This window comes from Oncorhynchus clarkii, chromosome 2, assembly GCF_045791955.1.
Source record: "Oncorhynchus clarkii lewisi isolate Uvic-CL-2024 chromosome 2, UVic_Ocla_1.0, whole genome shotgun sequence".
NCBI classification, from domain to species: domain Eukaryota; kingdom Metazoa; phylum Chordata; class Actinopteri; order Salmoniformes; family Salmonidae; genus Oncorhynchus; species Oncorhynchus clarkii.
In genome coordinates this window covers 14,902,168-14,916,159 of record NC_092148.1, presented here as the reverse complement: position 1 = coordinate 14,916,159, position 13,992 = coordinate 14,902,168, and the positions used below count along the sequence as shown (strand labels likewise).

The following is a 13,992-nucleotide window of genomic DNA, read 5'->3' as shown; positions in this document are numbered from 1 at the left end:
CGTCGTCACCGGTCTACTAGCTGCTCTCCCTGTTTGGGCGGCGCTCGGTGGTCGTCGTCACCGGTCTACTAGCTGCTCTCCCTGTTCGGGCGGCGCTCGGTGGTCGTCGTCACCGGTCTACTAGCTGCTCTCCCTGTTCGGGCGGCGCTCGGTGGTCGTCGTCACCGGTCTACTAGCTGCCACCGATTCCCTTTTCCATTTCTGTTGGTTATGTCTTATTGGTTTCACCTGTTTCTCGTTTGGGGTTTGGTTAGGGCTATTTAAGCCTGTTATGCCCGCCTGCTTTTGTGCGGGCTTGTTTCTCTGTTCTGTTTTGTGGATGGTAATTGTTTGTATTTTTCCGGACTGTTTGTGTCCTCTTTTGGCCGGGTAATTTATTTGCCTGTTGTTTTGGCATGACCTTTTCTCACCGGAAATAAATATGTTTTTCCTTAATTTAAACCTCTACTCTCTGCACCTGACGCACCCACCACTCCTAGTTACGTAATAGAAGCCCGCACCAAGTATGGAGTCAGCAGGAGCAGCTGCAACCCCTCTCCCATCGATGGAGGAGCGTGTCCTCCATCACACGGCCATCCTCCATAGAATCGGGTCAGCAATGGACCAGATGATGGAGAGAATGGACCGATGGCCCTGCTGGACCACTATTGGTGTAGCCTCCGGGAGGACGTCCACAGGGAGCTAGCTTGTCGGGACTCCCTCGAAGAGCTCATAGACATGTCGATCCAACTGGACAACCTGCTGGCTGCCCGCAGGTGTTCAGAACGGGCCCTGTTAGTTCCACCTCCCGGCCCTCCCGCTCCAATACCTATGGAGTTGGGGGGGGGCCACATCGAGGGGAACCGGAGGAGGAGGCTCCTCCTTCACCAGCTGAGGACACACTGCCGACCGGTGCTGGAGGAGCTCGCCTGGGAGTCGAAAGGGCAGGCAGAGCACTTCTCGGTCACCCCAGGTGAGTCAGCACCAAACTCACCCAGAGCTCCCTGTTGGTCACATGTTTTTACTAATCTCTTTCCCTGAGTTTTCTCCCTCTCTCCAGCATAAGGTGCTAGTCGATTCAGGCGCAGCTGGGAACTTTATGGATCGCGGACTCGCTCGTAGGTTAGGGATTCCGCTGGTGCCGATAGATCCCCCCTTCCCCGTGCACTCCTTAGATAGCCGACCGTTAGGGTCAGGGCTGGTCAGGGAGGCCACGGTTCCACTGGACATGGTAACGCAGGGGGATCATGGGGAGCGGATTAGTCTATTCCTTATTTATTCACCTGCGTTTCCAGTGGTGCTGGGGGTTCCCTGGCTGGCTAGTCACAATCCTATGATTTCTTGGAAACAGGGGACTCTCCAGGGGTGGTCAGAGGAGTGTTCAGGTAGGTGTATAGGAGTTTCCATTGGTGCCACGACGGTGGAGAGTCCAGACCAGGTCTCCACTGTGCGCTTTCCTTCTTCTGTAAGAAGAGGGCGACCAAATTACCACCTCATCGACGAGGGGATTGCGTGATAAACCTCCAGGTAAACGCAGCACTTCCCAGGAGTCACGTGTACCCGTTGTCACAGGAGGAGACAGTGGCTATGGAGACATACGTCACTGAATCTCTGGGACAGGGGTACAGTCGGCCTTACACGTCACCCGTCTCCTCGAGTTTCTTTTTTGTGAAAAAAAGGAGGGAGGCCTGCGTCCGTGCATTGATTATAGAGGTCTAAATGCCATCACAGTGGGGTTACCTCTCATCGCTACGGCGGTAGAATCATTTCACGGAGCGCGTTTTTTTCACTAAACTGGACCTCAGGAGCGCATATAATCTGGTGCGTAGCGTTCCCTTTTCCTTTTCTGTTGGTTATGTCTTATTGGTTTCACCTGTTTGCTTTTGTGCGGGCTTGTTTCTCTGTTCTGTTTTGTGGATGGTAATTGTTTGTATTTTTCCGGACTGTTTGTGTCCTGTTTTGGGCCGGTCATTTATTTGCCTGTTGTTTTGGCATGACCTTTTCTCACCGGAATAAATACGGTTTTCCTTAAACCTCTGCTCTCTGCGCCTGACTCCACACCCACCACTCCTAGTTACGTAACAACAATAATATTAATACAAATGTATCCATAATATTCAACTTCATTCTTTTAATAATCCATTTAGCACTAGTATAGAAATATGAAAAAATAACAGAGAGAACAGAAAAGTAAACAAAAACAATGTTTTTTTTTGTTGAGTAAACTCTCTCCCCTCAAAGACACCCCTCTGATTCACTTTGGCTACCCCTCCTTCCCTCCCCCTGGCATTGTTGGACGTTCCAATACTCAAAGGTCTTCATTTTCTTATCTCCTTTCCTTCTTCACCACTGATAGGTGAAAGGACCGGTTAGAGATGCACCAGTGCTTTCACTTGTCTATCCCTGTAAGATCAATTGTTGTGTAGGAAAGGAGATGAGGAAAGGTGGCCAATGAAGTGTATTGGAACAAAGCCATCCAGTGGTTTCACAGCATTGAGTTGAGACTAGAGGGAAATCACAGACAATGTGGTGACCTATGCAGCTGTGTGTGTCTGGCTCACTGCTGCACTGTGGGTTCAATAGAAGAACACAGAGATAATTATGTGTGTGTGTGTGTGTGTGTGTGTGTGTGTGCGTGCGTGCGTGCGTGCGTGCGTGTGTGCATGTGTGTGAGATGATCTGTGGTGTATATGTGAGAGAGGCAGCAGAAATCCTCTGAAGAGGCTTGAACCCTAACATTATTCCCAGTCATACTTTTATAACATTAAACCATGACCTCAGTCTCCTCCGTAGTCATTGTGTGGCTATTAGTTATTAAAGGGGAATAATTACCAGATCTAAAGCTCCACAGGCTGTAATGAGAGGGCTCAGGGTGGTGTGGAGCTCTGTGTGGAGCTCTGGCAGGCGTCTGTGCTGCAAACAGCCAGTTCAACGTGATGTAGAGCAGGGAAGCTTTAGTCCCAGCCTCCCGGCAGCAGAGCCAGGCCCCCAGCAAGATGCTGCCCAGAATTACCAGATCAGGAGAGATCTCATGATGGAAGAAGTTCAATTAGGGATTTGTCATTCTGATACAGTCCTCCTTTATCTCTCTGTTCCTCACTGTTGCATTCCTATTTGTTCTCTTTCTCCCACTCCTCTTCATCTCTCTCTTCTTCCTCTCTCCATTGCTCTCTCCTTTTTCTCTCTCTCCTCTTCCTCTCTCTCTGTGCTATGAACAGAGGTAAAGAGGAGAAAAGGCTTGGCAAGTATTCTCCAGGATAACAAGTCATTTCACATCGCAAAGCCTCTGATTATCATATACTTACACTGAAATGGTATGATCATTTGTTTCTCTCACTTACTGTAAGGACAGACCTCTGTGTGTGCACGCATGCACGCGCACGCACACACACACACACACACACACACACACACACACACACACACACACACACACACACACACACACACACACACACACACACACACACACACACACACACACACACACACACACACACACACACACAGCAATTATATTATGCATATCTGACTTTGTTGCAACTCATTTCCAGCCAAATCTGCTTTCTTCAATGTCGTTTCAAAAGCAGCTACGGGGTCCACAGAGGGACAAAACACCTCCTCCACACAGTAAACCTCAGGGGAGTCCTTTCTTCATAGTGTGTCGTGATCCACCACATTAGTCACATATATAGTCTTTATTTTTCTGTAACTTCCACTTAGAACAATGGTAACCAAATGACAAAGACAACAACAAAAAAATCTGGAAAATCATATAATTCTCTGAGTCAGTTTTGAAGTCTTCTGTTGTATGTTACACATTGTATGTGTTGTATGTTGTATGTTACATAGATTAAAGGTCCTCCAGGATCGATGTGGACTCCTCCTCCAGTGGTCACTGTCCAGAGAGGAAGAGCTGGACGCTCTAGATGAGTCTGTGGTACCATGGAAAGGGAAAGAGAGAGAGAGATGGAGATAGAGAGCGGGGAGAACAGAGAGAGACTAACAGAGAAACCAGTAGGTCTGGCATCAAATGATGTGCGTTACCTGGCTGCTTTATCCAGTGTAGCTCAGTCCTGATTGATCCACTGGTAAGTCAAGATAAGAACCGAGCAGCCATCTTCAGGTAAATCACAAAGCCAGAACATAGTGGAGCATGGTTCTGTGAACAGACTGGGCTAACATCAGACCCAGCTGGGCAGCGCACTGGAGAGCAAAGGAAGTCTCTCCTTCTTTCTCCTTCTGTATGGGTGTGTCTTTTGGTATCTGTGCAAATATATCCTTTTCATTGCTTCATCACACGTCTCACAATGTCTTTGAGCCCTCTAATTCTCTCTCTCTCTTTCTCCCTCCTTCTCTCCCTGTAGTTCCCTCCTGGAGGCCAATGTACAGAGGGTCACATAATAGTGTGTCACTGAGCAGGTCAAAACATCAGTTAAGTCACCGTTAACTTGCCCCCACATATACCCTCCAGCCCCTCCTAGTTTGTCAGTCTTAGTCCTGCTTCCCCAGAAGGTCTGTGTCGATGATGCTCTGTGGGGGTGGTATAGGTAGGCAGGGTGCAGGGGTGCTGTGGGGGAGCCGCCGGGGGCTGGACCCACCTCCCCCCTCGCTGTCTGTGTTGGAGGAGGAGGGGGGAGGAGGAGGGGGCAGGCGGGGCAAGGGTGCAGATGAGGGGGGGATCCTCGTGGACCCCATCCCTGACCTCAGGCTCTGGATCCTCCTGCACTCGTGGCAGATCCTGACGTGCGTGCAGCTGCGAGGGAGCGCCATGGCGGCCTGCGGCTGGGGCGGGTGAGGAGAGGTGGTGTTGGCCCCCAGAGGGTCCTCCAGGAGTCGCTGAGGCCCGGGGCCCATGTCTGAGGGACCTCCCTCAGCCCCTACACCCCCTCCTGGCCCCCCTGCTCCACCAGTCAGGGGTCCCGAGCCGCTGTAGAGCTTGCCGTTGCTGAGGCGCATCTCCCGTACGAGGCGGAGTGGCCGCTGGGCCCCCAGGGCGATGCGGGTGGGGTGGCGGAGGGCCGCAGAGTTGCCCAGGGGGCGGCGACGACGGGAACGGGAACTCTTCTTACAGGAGACAGCGTTTCGGAACTCGGTGAGCATCTCCTGACAGACAGACACCTGAGAGGACAGAGGAGAGAGAGAGGGACGACGGGAAGGGGAGCATAGGGAGAGATAGGGGGCCACAAAAGCAAAGTAGACAGACAGGGGGAAAAGAGGGAAGGCAAAGGGAGAGAGATAGAGGGGGAAAAAAGAGAAGGAAAGCAGAAACAGGGTGGAGGTGGAGTAAAAGAGATGGTAGGAGGAGAGGAGAACCGAATGAGGGAATAGAAAGGTAGAAATGGGGGGATGGCAATGAAAATGTTAATGAATAGAAATGATTTGGAGATAATGAGGGGAGGTGTAGAGATGGATAGAGGTTGGAGAATATCCAAAGAGCAGAGAGAGTTAATACAATCCATACAAATTACCAACTGAGCAGAACAAATTGTGTTCATTACACATTACACATAATACATAATGGTGCATAATGAACTATGAACAAACAGGCAGGCCAGCAAACTGAGGTGCATGTAGACAAACAACACACACACAAACAGACACACACACACCTCTTAACATTCCAACAGCATCACACACTTGCACAAAACGTTCCAACAAAATGCACCAAGGACACATAGACATAGTCATTATGGAATATTCTAATCTACAAAATCATAACAATGATGAATAATACTCTTACACAAACAGAAACAGTATTCATTATCAGAAAACAGACACTGATTGACAGAATGACGGGGGTGGCAGACACACAGAGAGATGAGTGATCCAGGAATGGAAACGAAGAGTACCAGCATGTGAGGCATGTAAAAGAAGATAGATCATGACATTTAATGCCAGGGAAATCATTACACACTGCTTCTTATGCAAGCAAATATTGGCATCACAATATTGGCTTATCCATACCCTGTACTAAACACGAACACTTTCTGATCACAGTCAAAATACCCTCCCGCGATCACACACCAACGCTAGTACTATAGCATGCCAACACAAGTATGTTCACACAACATCACAACATGTGACTGGACCCTGACCTGCTTACAGGAGAAATCTGTCCTGCTTCATTTGAGGTTCAGTTGTAAAAATAGCAACCCTCATCATCCATGCACAATACATAGCAAACCCAACAGTGAAACACACAGGCTAGACACACTGATTAACACACACACACACAAATGGTGCTAGAAGCAGCCCGACGAACACATATTCAAACACACACAGTTCCAGAGGCGGCCCAACAAACACACACACGCTGCACGACAGAGGATGGGGAGTAAGGGTTGGTGTGTTGCCATGGGGACCTACTGGGGTGAGTCTGTGGTGTCGGCGAGGGCAGGATTGAGGGCGTACCTCGTCTGTCTCTGAAGAGCAGCGTGTCGACCACACAAACTCCATGATGGCCACGAACACAGCAATGATGAGGCCACAGATCAACACCACGAAGATACCCCCAATGTTCTCCATGCCCAGACCTGTGGAGGAGAGACATGATGGTTAATGCACACACACATACAGTACCACCAATATGCCCCTGATATGACACAAGAACAGTTACACACACACAAAACCACAGACCCTGGTAATCTCCCATCTTACAGTACATTCGTACATTCAGAACACTTAGACAATAGTTGAGATACAAAGCTGCAAAGACACTGGAAACAGAGTAGTGTACTGACCCTTGGCTCTGTGGTCCTCCTCTTTAGGGCACTGTCCTCCCTCCCACCACCTCCTCTTCAGGATCTCCAGCCTGTTGTTTTCCTGCAGGTGCAGGATGGCCATAGTGATCTCCTCTCTGAATGGAGATCCTGGGAGGACAAAAGGAAAGAGGGAGGAGGAGAAAGAGGGTATTAAAGATGGAGAGGAAGAGGAATTAAAAGGCTTGTGGTCTCCTCCCCTTCTCATCCAGATGTTGTGGGTTGTACCACTCCCCCGTCTCTCCTTGTCTCCCATCCTCCCTCCATTTCACCACCATTCTCACCCAATCTCTCCTCTCTTTGCCATCTCTCCTCTTTCCCATCTCTTCTCATGTCTCCTCTTTCCCATCTCTCCATCTCTCCTCTTTCCCATCCATCTCTCCCGAATACCTCCCTCAATCCATCCCTCTCTCCCATTTCTCCCCACATACCTCCCTCCATCAATCTCTCCCCATACCTCCCTCCCTCCATCCCTCTCTCCCATTTCACCCCACATACCTCCCTCCATCCATCTCTCCCCCATACCTCCCCTTCCATCCCTTTATCCTCCTATACCTCCCTCCCTCTAGCCCTCTCTCCCCATACCTCCCTCCCTCTAGCCCTCTCTCCCCACATACCTCCCTCCATCATCCCTCTCTCCCCATACCTCCCTCCTCCATCCCTCTCTCCCACCATACATCCCTCCATCCCTCTCTCTCTCCCCATACCTCCTTCCATCCCTCTGACCCCATACCTCCCTCCCTCCATTCCTCCCTCCCCCATCCCTTTCTCTCCCACCATACATCCCTCCATCCCTCTCTCTCTCCCCATACCTCCTTCCATCCCTCTGACCCCATACCTCCCTCCCTCCCCCCCCATCCCTTTCTCTCCCCATACCTCCCTCCATCCCTCGCTCCCCCATACCTCCATCCCTCTCTCACCCAGTGGCATGCCGATGCCGTAGCCCTTGGTGTCCAGCAGACCACCTATCTGGGTGAGGTTACAGTTGAGTTTGCGGTAGTACTCATTCATGGTGCTCTCCAGGAGGAAGGCATATTTAGAGTTGACCACGCGGGCAATGCCCTCCTCTGTGCTCTTCACAAACACACTGGGCTGCTTGGAGTGCATGTAGTTCCACATGCGCTGGTATGTCTGGTAGCGCGAGTTCTGGAGGGAGGGAGGGAGGTGGGGGGGTGGAGGAAAGAGACGGAGGGGTGGGAAAAGGAAAGGGGAGGGAGGAGAAGGGAGGGGGGAGAAGGGAGGGGGAGAAGGGATAGAGATGGAGGGGTGGGAAAGGGAAAGGGAAAGGGGAGGGAGGAGAAGGGAGGGGGAGAAGGGATAGAGATGGAGGGGTGGGAAAGGGAAAGGGGAGGGAGGAGAAGGGAGGGGGGAGAAGGGAGGGGGAGAAGGGATAGAGATGGAGGGGTGGGAAAGGGAAAGGGGAGGGAGGAGAAGGGAGGGGGGAGAAGGGAGGGGGAGAAGGGATAGAGATGGAGGGGTGGGAAAGGGAAAGGGGAGGGAAGAGAAGGGAGGGAGGAGAAGGGAGGGGGAGAAGGGATAGAGATGGAGGGGTGGGAAAGGGAAAGGGGAGGGAGGAGAAGGGAGGGGGAGAAGGGATAGAGATGGAGGGGTGGGAAAGGGAAATGGAGAAGAAGGGAGGGGGAGAAGGGATAGAGATGGAGGGGTGGGAAAGGGGAGGGAGGAGAAGGGAGGGGGGAGAAGGGATAGAGATGGAGGGGTGGGAAAGGGGAGGGAGGAGAAGGGAGGGGGGAGAAGGTATAGAGATGGAGGGCTGGGAAAGGGAAAGGGGAGGGAGGAGAAGGGAGGGGGGAGAAGGGAGGGGGAGAAGGGATAGAGATGGAGGGGTGGGAAAGGGGAGGGAGGAGAAGGGAGGGGGGGAAGGGATAGAGATTGAGGGGTGGGAAAGGGAAAGGGGAGGGAGGAGAAGGGAGGGGGGAGAAGGGAGGGGGAGAAGGGATAGAGATGGAGGGGTGGGAAAGGGAAAGGGGAGGGAGGAGAAGGGAGGGGAGAAGGGATAGAGATGGAGGGGTGGGAAAGGGAAATGGAGAAGAAGGGAGGGGGAGAAGGGATAGAGATGGAGGGGTGGGAAAGGGGAGGGAGGAGAAGGGAGGGGGGAGAAGGGATAGAGATGGAGGGGTGGGAAAGGGAAATGGAGAAGAAGGGAGGGGGAGAAGGGATAGAGATGGAGGGGTGGGAAAGGGGAGGGAGGAGAAGGGAGGGGGGAGAAGGGATAGAGATGGAGGGGTGGGAAAGGGAAATGGAGAAGAAGGGAGGGGGAGAAGGGATAGAGATGGAGGGGTGGGAAAGGGGAGGGAGGAGAAGGGAGGGGGGAGAAGGGATAGAGATGGAGGGGTGGGAAAGGGAAAGGGGAGGGAGGAGAAGGGAGGGGGAGAAGGGATAGAGATGGAGGGGTGGGAAAGGGGAGGGATGAGAAAGGAGGAGGGAGAAGGGAGGGGGAGAAGGGATAGAGATGGAGGGGTGGGAAAGGGGAGGGAGGAGAAGGGAGGGGGGAGAAGAAGGGAGGGGGAGAAGGGATAAAGATGGAGGGGTGGGAAAGGAGAGGGAGGAGAAGGGAGGGGGGAGAAGGGAGGGGGAGAAGGGATAGAGATGGAGGGGTGGGAAAGGGAAAGGGGAGGGAGGAGAAGGGAGGGGGAGAAGGGATAGAGATGGAGCGGTGGGAAAGGGAAAGGGGAGGGAGGAGAAGGGAGGGGGAGAAGGGAGGGGGAGAAGGGATAGAGATGGAGGGTGGGAAAAGGAAAGGGGAGGGAGGAGAAGGGAGGGGGAGAAGGGAGGGGGAGAAGGGATAGAGATGGAGGGGTGGGAAAGGGAAAGGGGAGGGAGGAGAAGGGAGGGGGAGAAGGGATAGAGATGGAGGGGTGGGAAAGGGAAAGGGGAGGGAGGAGAAGGGAGGGGGAGAAGGGAGGGGGAGAAGGGATAGAGATGGAGGGTGGGAAAGGGAAAGGGGAGGGAGGAGAAGGGAGGGGGAGAAGGGAGGGGGAGAAGGGATAAAGATGGAGGGGTGGGAAAGGGGAGGGAGGAGAAGGGAGGGGGGAGAAGGGAGGGGGAGAAGGGATAGAGATGGAGGGGTGGGAAAGGGGAGGGAGGAGAAGGGAGGGGGGAGAAGGGAGGGGGAGAAGGGAAAGGGAAAGGGGAGGGAGGAGAAGGGAGGGGGAAGGGATAGAGATGGAGGGGTGGGAAAGGGAAAGGGGAGGGAGGAGAGGGAGGGGGAGAGGGATAGAGATGGAGGGGTGGGAAAGGGAAAGGGGAGGGAGGAGAAGGGAGGGGGAGAAGGGAGGGGAGAAGGGATAGAGATGGAGGGGTGGGAAAGGGAAAGGGGAGGGGGGAGAAGGGAGGGGGAGAAGGGATAGAGATGGAGGGGTGGGAAAGGGAAATGGAGAAGAAGGGAGGGGGGAGAAGGGAGGGGGAGAAGGGAGGGGGAGAAGGGAGGGGGAGAAGGGATAAAGATGGAGGGGTGGGAAAGGGAAAGGGAAAGGGGAGGGAGAAGAAGGGAGGGGGAGACGGGATAGAGATGGAGGGGTGGGAAAGGGGAGGGAGGAGAAGGGAGGGGGAGACGGGATAGAGATGGAGGGGTGGGAAAGGGGAGGGAGAAGAAGGGAGGGGGAGACGGGATAGAGATGGAGGGGTGGTAAAGGGGAGGGAGGAGAAGGGAGGGGGAGACGGGATAGAGATGGAGGGGTGGGAAAGGGAAAGGGGAGGGAGGAGAAGGGAGGGGGAGAAGGGAGGGGGAGAAGGGATAGAGATGGAGGGGTGGGAAAGGGAAAGGGGAGGGGGGAAGGGAGGGGGAGAAGGGAGGGGGAGAAGGGATAGAGATGGAGGGGTGGGAAAGGGAAAGGGGAGGAGTGAGAAGGGAGGGGGAGAAGGGATAGAGATGGAGGGGTGGGAAAGGGAAAGGGGAGGGAGGAGAATGGAGGGGGGAGAGGGAGGGGGAGAAGGGATAGAGATGGAGGGGTGGGAAAGGGAAAGGGGAGGGAGGAGAAGGGAGGGGGAGAAGGGATAGAGATGGAGGGGTGGGAAAGGGAAAGGGGAGGGAGGAGAAGGGAGGGGGAGAAGGGAGGGGGAGAAGGGATAAAGATGGAGGGGTGGGAAAGGGGAGGGAGGAGAAGGGAGGGGGGAGAAGGGAGGGGGAGAAGGGATAGAGATGGAGGGGTGGGAAAGGGGAGGGAGGAGAAGGGAGGGGGGAGAAGGGAGAGGGAGAAGGGATAGAGATGGAGGGGTGGGAAAGGGAAAGGGGAGGGAGGAGAATGGAGGGGGGAGAAGGGAGGGGGAGAAGGGATAGAGATGGAGGGGTGGGAAAGGGAAAGGGGAGGGAGGAGAAGGGAGGGGGAGAAGGGATAGAGATGGAGGGGTGGGAAAGGGAAAGGGGAGGGAGGAGAAGGGAGGGGGAGAAGGGAGGGGGAGAAGGGATAAAGATGGAGGGGTGGGAAAGGGGAGGGAGGAGAAGGGAGGGGGGAGAAGGGAGGGGGAGAAGGGATAGAGATGGAGGGGTGGGAAAGGGGAGGGAGGAGAAGGGAGGGGGGAGAAGGGAGAGGGAGAAGGGATAGAGATGGAGGGGTGGGAAAGGGAAAGGGGAGGGAGGAGAAGGGAGGGGGAGAAGGGATAGAGATGGAGGGGTGGGAAAGGGGAGGGAGGAGAAGGGAGGGGGGAGAAGGGAGGGGGAGAAGGGATAGAGATGGAGGGGTGGGAAAGGGGAGGGAGGAGAAGGGAGGGGGGAGAAGGGAGAGGGAGAAGGGATAGAGATGGAGGGGTGGGAAAGGGAAAGGGAAAGGGGAGGGAGGAGAAGGGAGGGGGAGAAGGGATAGAGATGGAGGGGTGGGAAAGGGAAAGGGGAGGGAGGAGAAGGGAGGGGGAGAAGGGATAGAGATGGAGGGGTGGGAAAGGGAAAGGGGAGGGAGGAGAAGGGAGGGGGAGAAGGGAGGGGGAGAAGGGATAGAGATGGAGGGGTGGGAAAGGGAAAGGGGAGGGAGGAGAAGGGAGGGGGGAGAAGGGAGGGGGAGAAGGGATAGAGATGGAGGGGTGGGAAAGGGGAGGGAGGAGAAGGGAGGGGGAGAAGGGATAGAGATGGAGGGGTGGGAAAGGGAAAGGGGAGGGAGGAGAAGGGAGGGGGAGAAGGGATAGAGATGGAGGGGTGGGAAAGGGAAAGGGGAGGGAGGAGAAGGGAGGGGGAGAAGGGAGGGGGAGAAGGGATAGAGATGGAGGGAAAGGGAAAGGGGAGGGAGGAGAAGGGATAGAGATGGAGGGGTGGGAAAGGGAAAGGGGAGGGAGGAGAAGGGATAGAGATGGAGGGGTGGGAAAGGGAAAGGGGAGGGAGGAGAAGGGAGGGGGAGAAGGGATAGAGATGGAGGGGTGGGAAAGGGAAAGGGGAGAGAGGAGAAGGGATAGAGATGGAGGGGTGGGAAAGGGAAAGGGGAGGGAGGAGAAGGGAGGGGGAGAAGGGATAGAGATGGAGGTGTGGGAAAGGAAAAGGGGAGGGGGGAGACGGGAGGGGGAGAAGGGAGGGGGAGAAGGGATAGAGATGGAGGGGTGGGAAAGGGAAAGGGGAGGGAGGAGAAGGGAGGGGGAGAAGGGATAGAGATGGAGGGGTGGGAAAGGGAAAGGGGAGGGAGGAGAAGGGAGGGGGGAGAAGGGAGGGGGAGAAGGGATAGAGATGGAGGGGTGGGAAAGGGAAAGGGGAGGGAGGAGAAGGGAGGGGGGAGAAGGGAGGGGGAGAAGGGGTAGAGATGGAGGGGTGGGAAAGGGGAGGGAGGAGAAGGGAGGGGGAGAAGGGATAGAGATGGAGGGGTGGGAAAGGGAAAGGGGAGGGAGGAGAAGGGAGGGGGAGAAGGGATAGAGATGGAGGGGTGGGAAAGGGAAAGGGGAGGGAGGAGAAGGGAGGGGGAGAAGGGAGGGGGAGAAGGGATAGAGATGGAGGGGTGGGAAAGGGAAAGGGGAGGGAGGAGAAGGGATAGAGATGGAGGGGTGGGAAAGGGAAAGGGGAGGGAGGAGAAGGGATAGAGATGGAGGGGTGGGAAAGGGAAAGGGGAGGGAGGAGAAGGGAGGGGGAGAAGGGATAGAGATGGAGGGGTGGGAAAGGGAAAGGGGAGAGAGGAGAAGGGATAGAGATGGAGGGGTGGGAAAGGGAAAGGGGAGGGAGGAGAAGGGAGGGGGAGAAGGGATAGAGATGGAGGGGTAGGAAAGGAAAAGGGGAGGGGGGAGACGGGAGGGGGGAGAAGGGAGGGGGGGGGGAGAAGGGATAGAGATGGAGGGGTGGGAAAGGGAAAGGGGAGGGAGGAGAAGGGAGGGGGAGAAGGGATAGAGATGGAGGGGTGGGAAAGGGAAAGGGGAGGGAGGAGAAGGGAGGGGGAGAAGGGATAGAGATGGAGGGGTAGGAAAAGAGAGATATATAAATTTCCTCATATTTCCTCATAATTAAACAGATGCATTATCCTTTATCCAGCTGCAGCTGAATCAAAAGCAAGGTGGTACATTCAATATGTCATGCTAAGGAACAGCATAGACACAGAGTCAAGGTAACAGCAACCATTTAGATACAGTATTGTATATGCAACAAAACAACAAAACAGGTGAGATGTAAAATGGGTTGGATGTGAAGGACTCTTTGGTAGTGTGTACAGTTAAGAGGTAGGTGGAGAGAGGGATGATGCAGCATCAAGGGAGGTCTGGGTAAGCACAATGAACACACACACGCCTAAAGATTTACTCACCAACACACATGCACACTCAAACACACAGTCCAAACACACTGACAAACACAGATGCCGACACAGATGCCAGCAGCTCTTACATAAGCAAACACTGACACTCAGCCACTTAACACTAACAGCCACAAAGAACACAACAGGAGCTCAGAGACATGCCAGAAAATAGGGAAACAACTACACTCACACACTGTGCTCAAACACATACACACTTCACCATACACACACATACAAATAGGAGCAATCTGAGACAGGTCGGCAAATACTAGAACAACAGCACACACACACACACCTCCCTACCAGTCGTTCTCCATTTAAAGTTCTACATACGCCCGCCAGGGCCAGCGTCGGGCCGTACCATGAAGAAAGTCATGGTGCTCCCCCCGTGGATAGTGCCATACTCGATGTTGGTCTGGTCGGCCAGGTCGTCAGGAGACTCGATGGGCACCTCCATCCTCTGGACGGTCAGGAAGGCTGCCAGGTTGGCCGTGTAGGAGGAGATGATGATCAGAGTAAACATCCACCTGGGAGAAGAG

At 54.3% G+C, this 13,992-nt stretch overlaps 1 protein-coding gene across 1 annotated transcript in view; it reads right to left on the bottom strand.

Annotated features, from left to right (window-relative positions):
- Window positions 1-4,322: 4,322 nt before the first annotated feature.
- The window catches only part of LOC139422816 (glutamate receptor ionotropic, kainate 5-like), a 36,133-nt gene continuing 26,463 nt past the window's right edge, over window positions 4,323-13,992 (bottom strand). The window contains exons 16-20 of the mRNA XM_071174201.1: window positions 13,815-13,980; window positions 7,661-7,886; window positions 6,723-6,851; window positions 6,394-6,515; window positions 4,323-5,100 (exon numbers count right to left, since the gene is read on the bottom strand). Of these exons, the coding sequence (XP_071030302.1) occupies window positions 4,474-5,100; window positions 6,394-6,515; window positions 6,723-6,851; window positions 7,661-7,886; window positions 13,815-13,980 (1,270 nt within the window). The 3' untranslated portion in view covers window positions 4,323-4,473. The remainder of the gene's footprint in view (window positions 5,101-6,393; window positions 6,516-6,722; window positions 6,852-7,660; window positions 7,887-13,814; window positions 13,981-13,992) is intronic.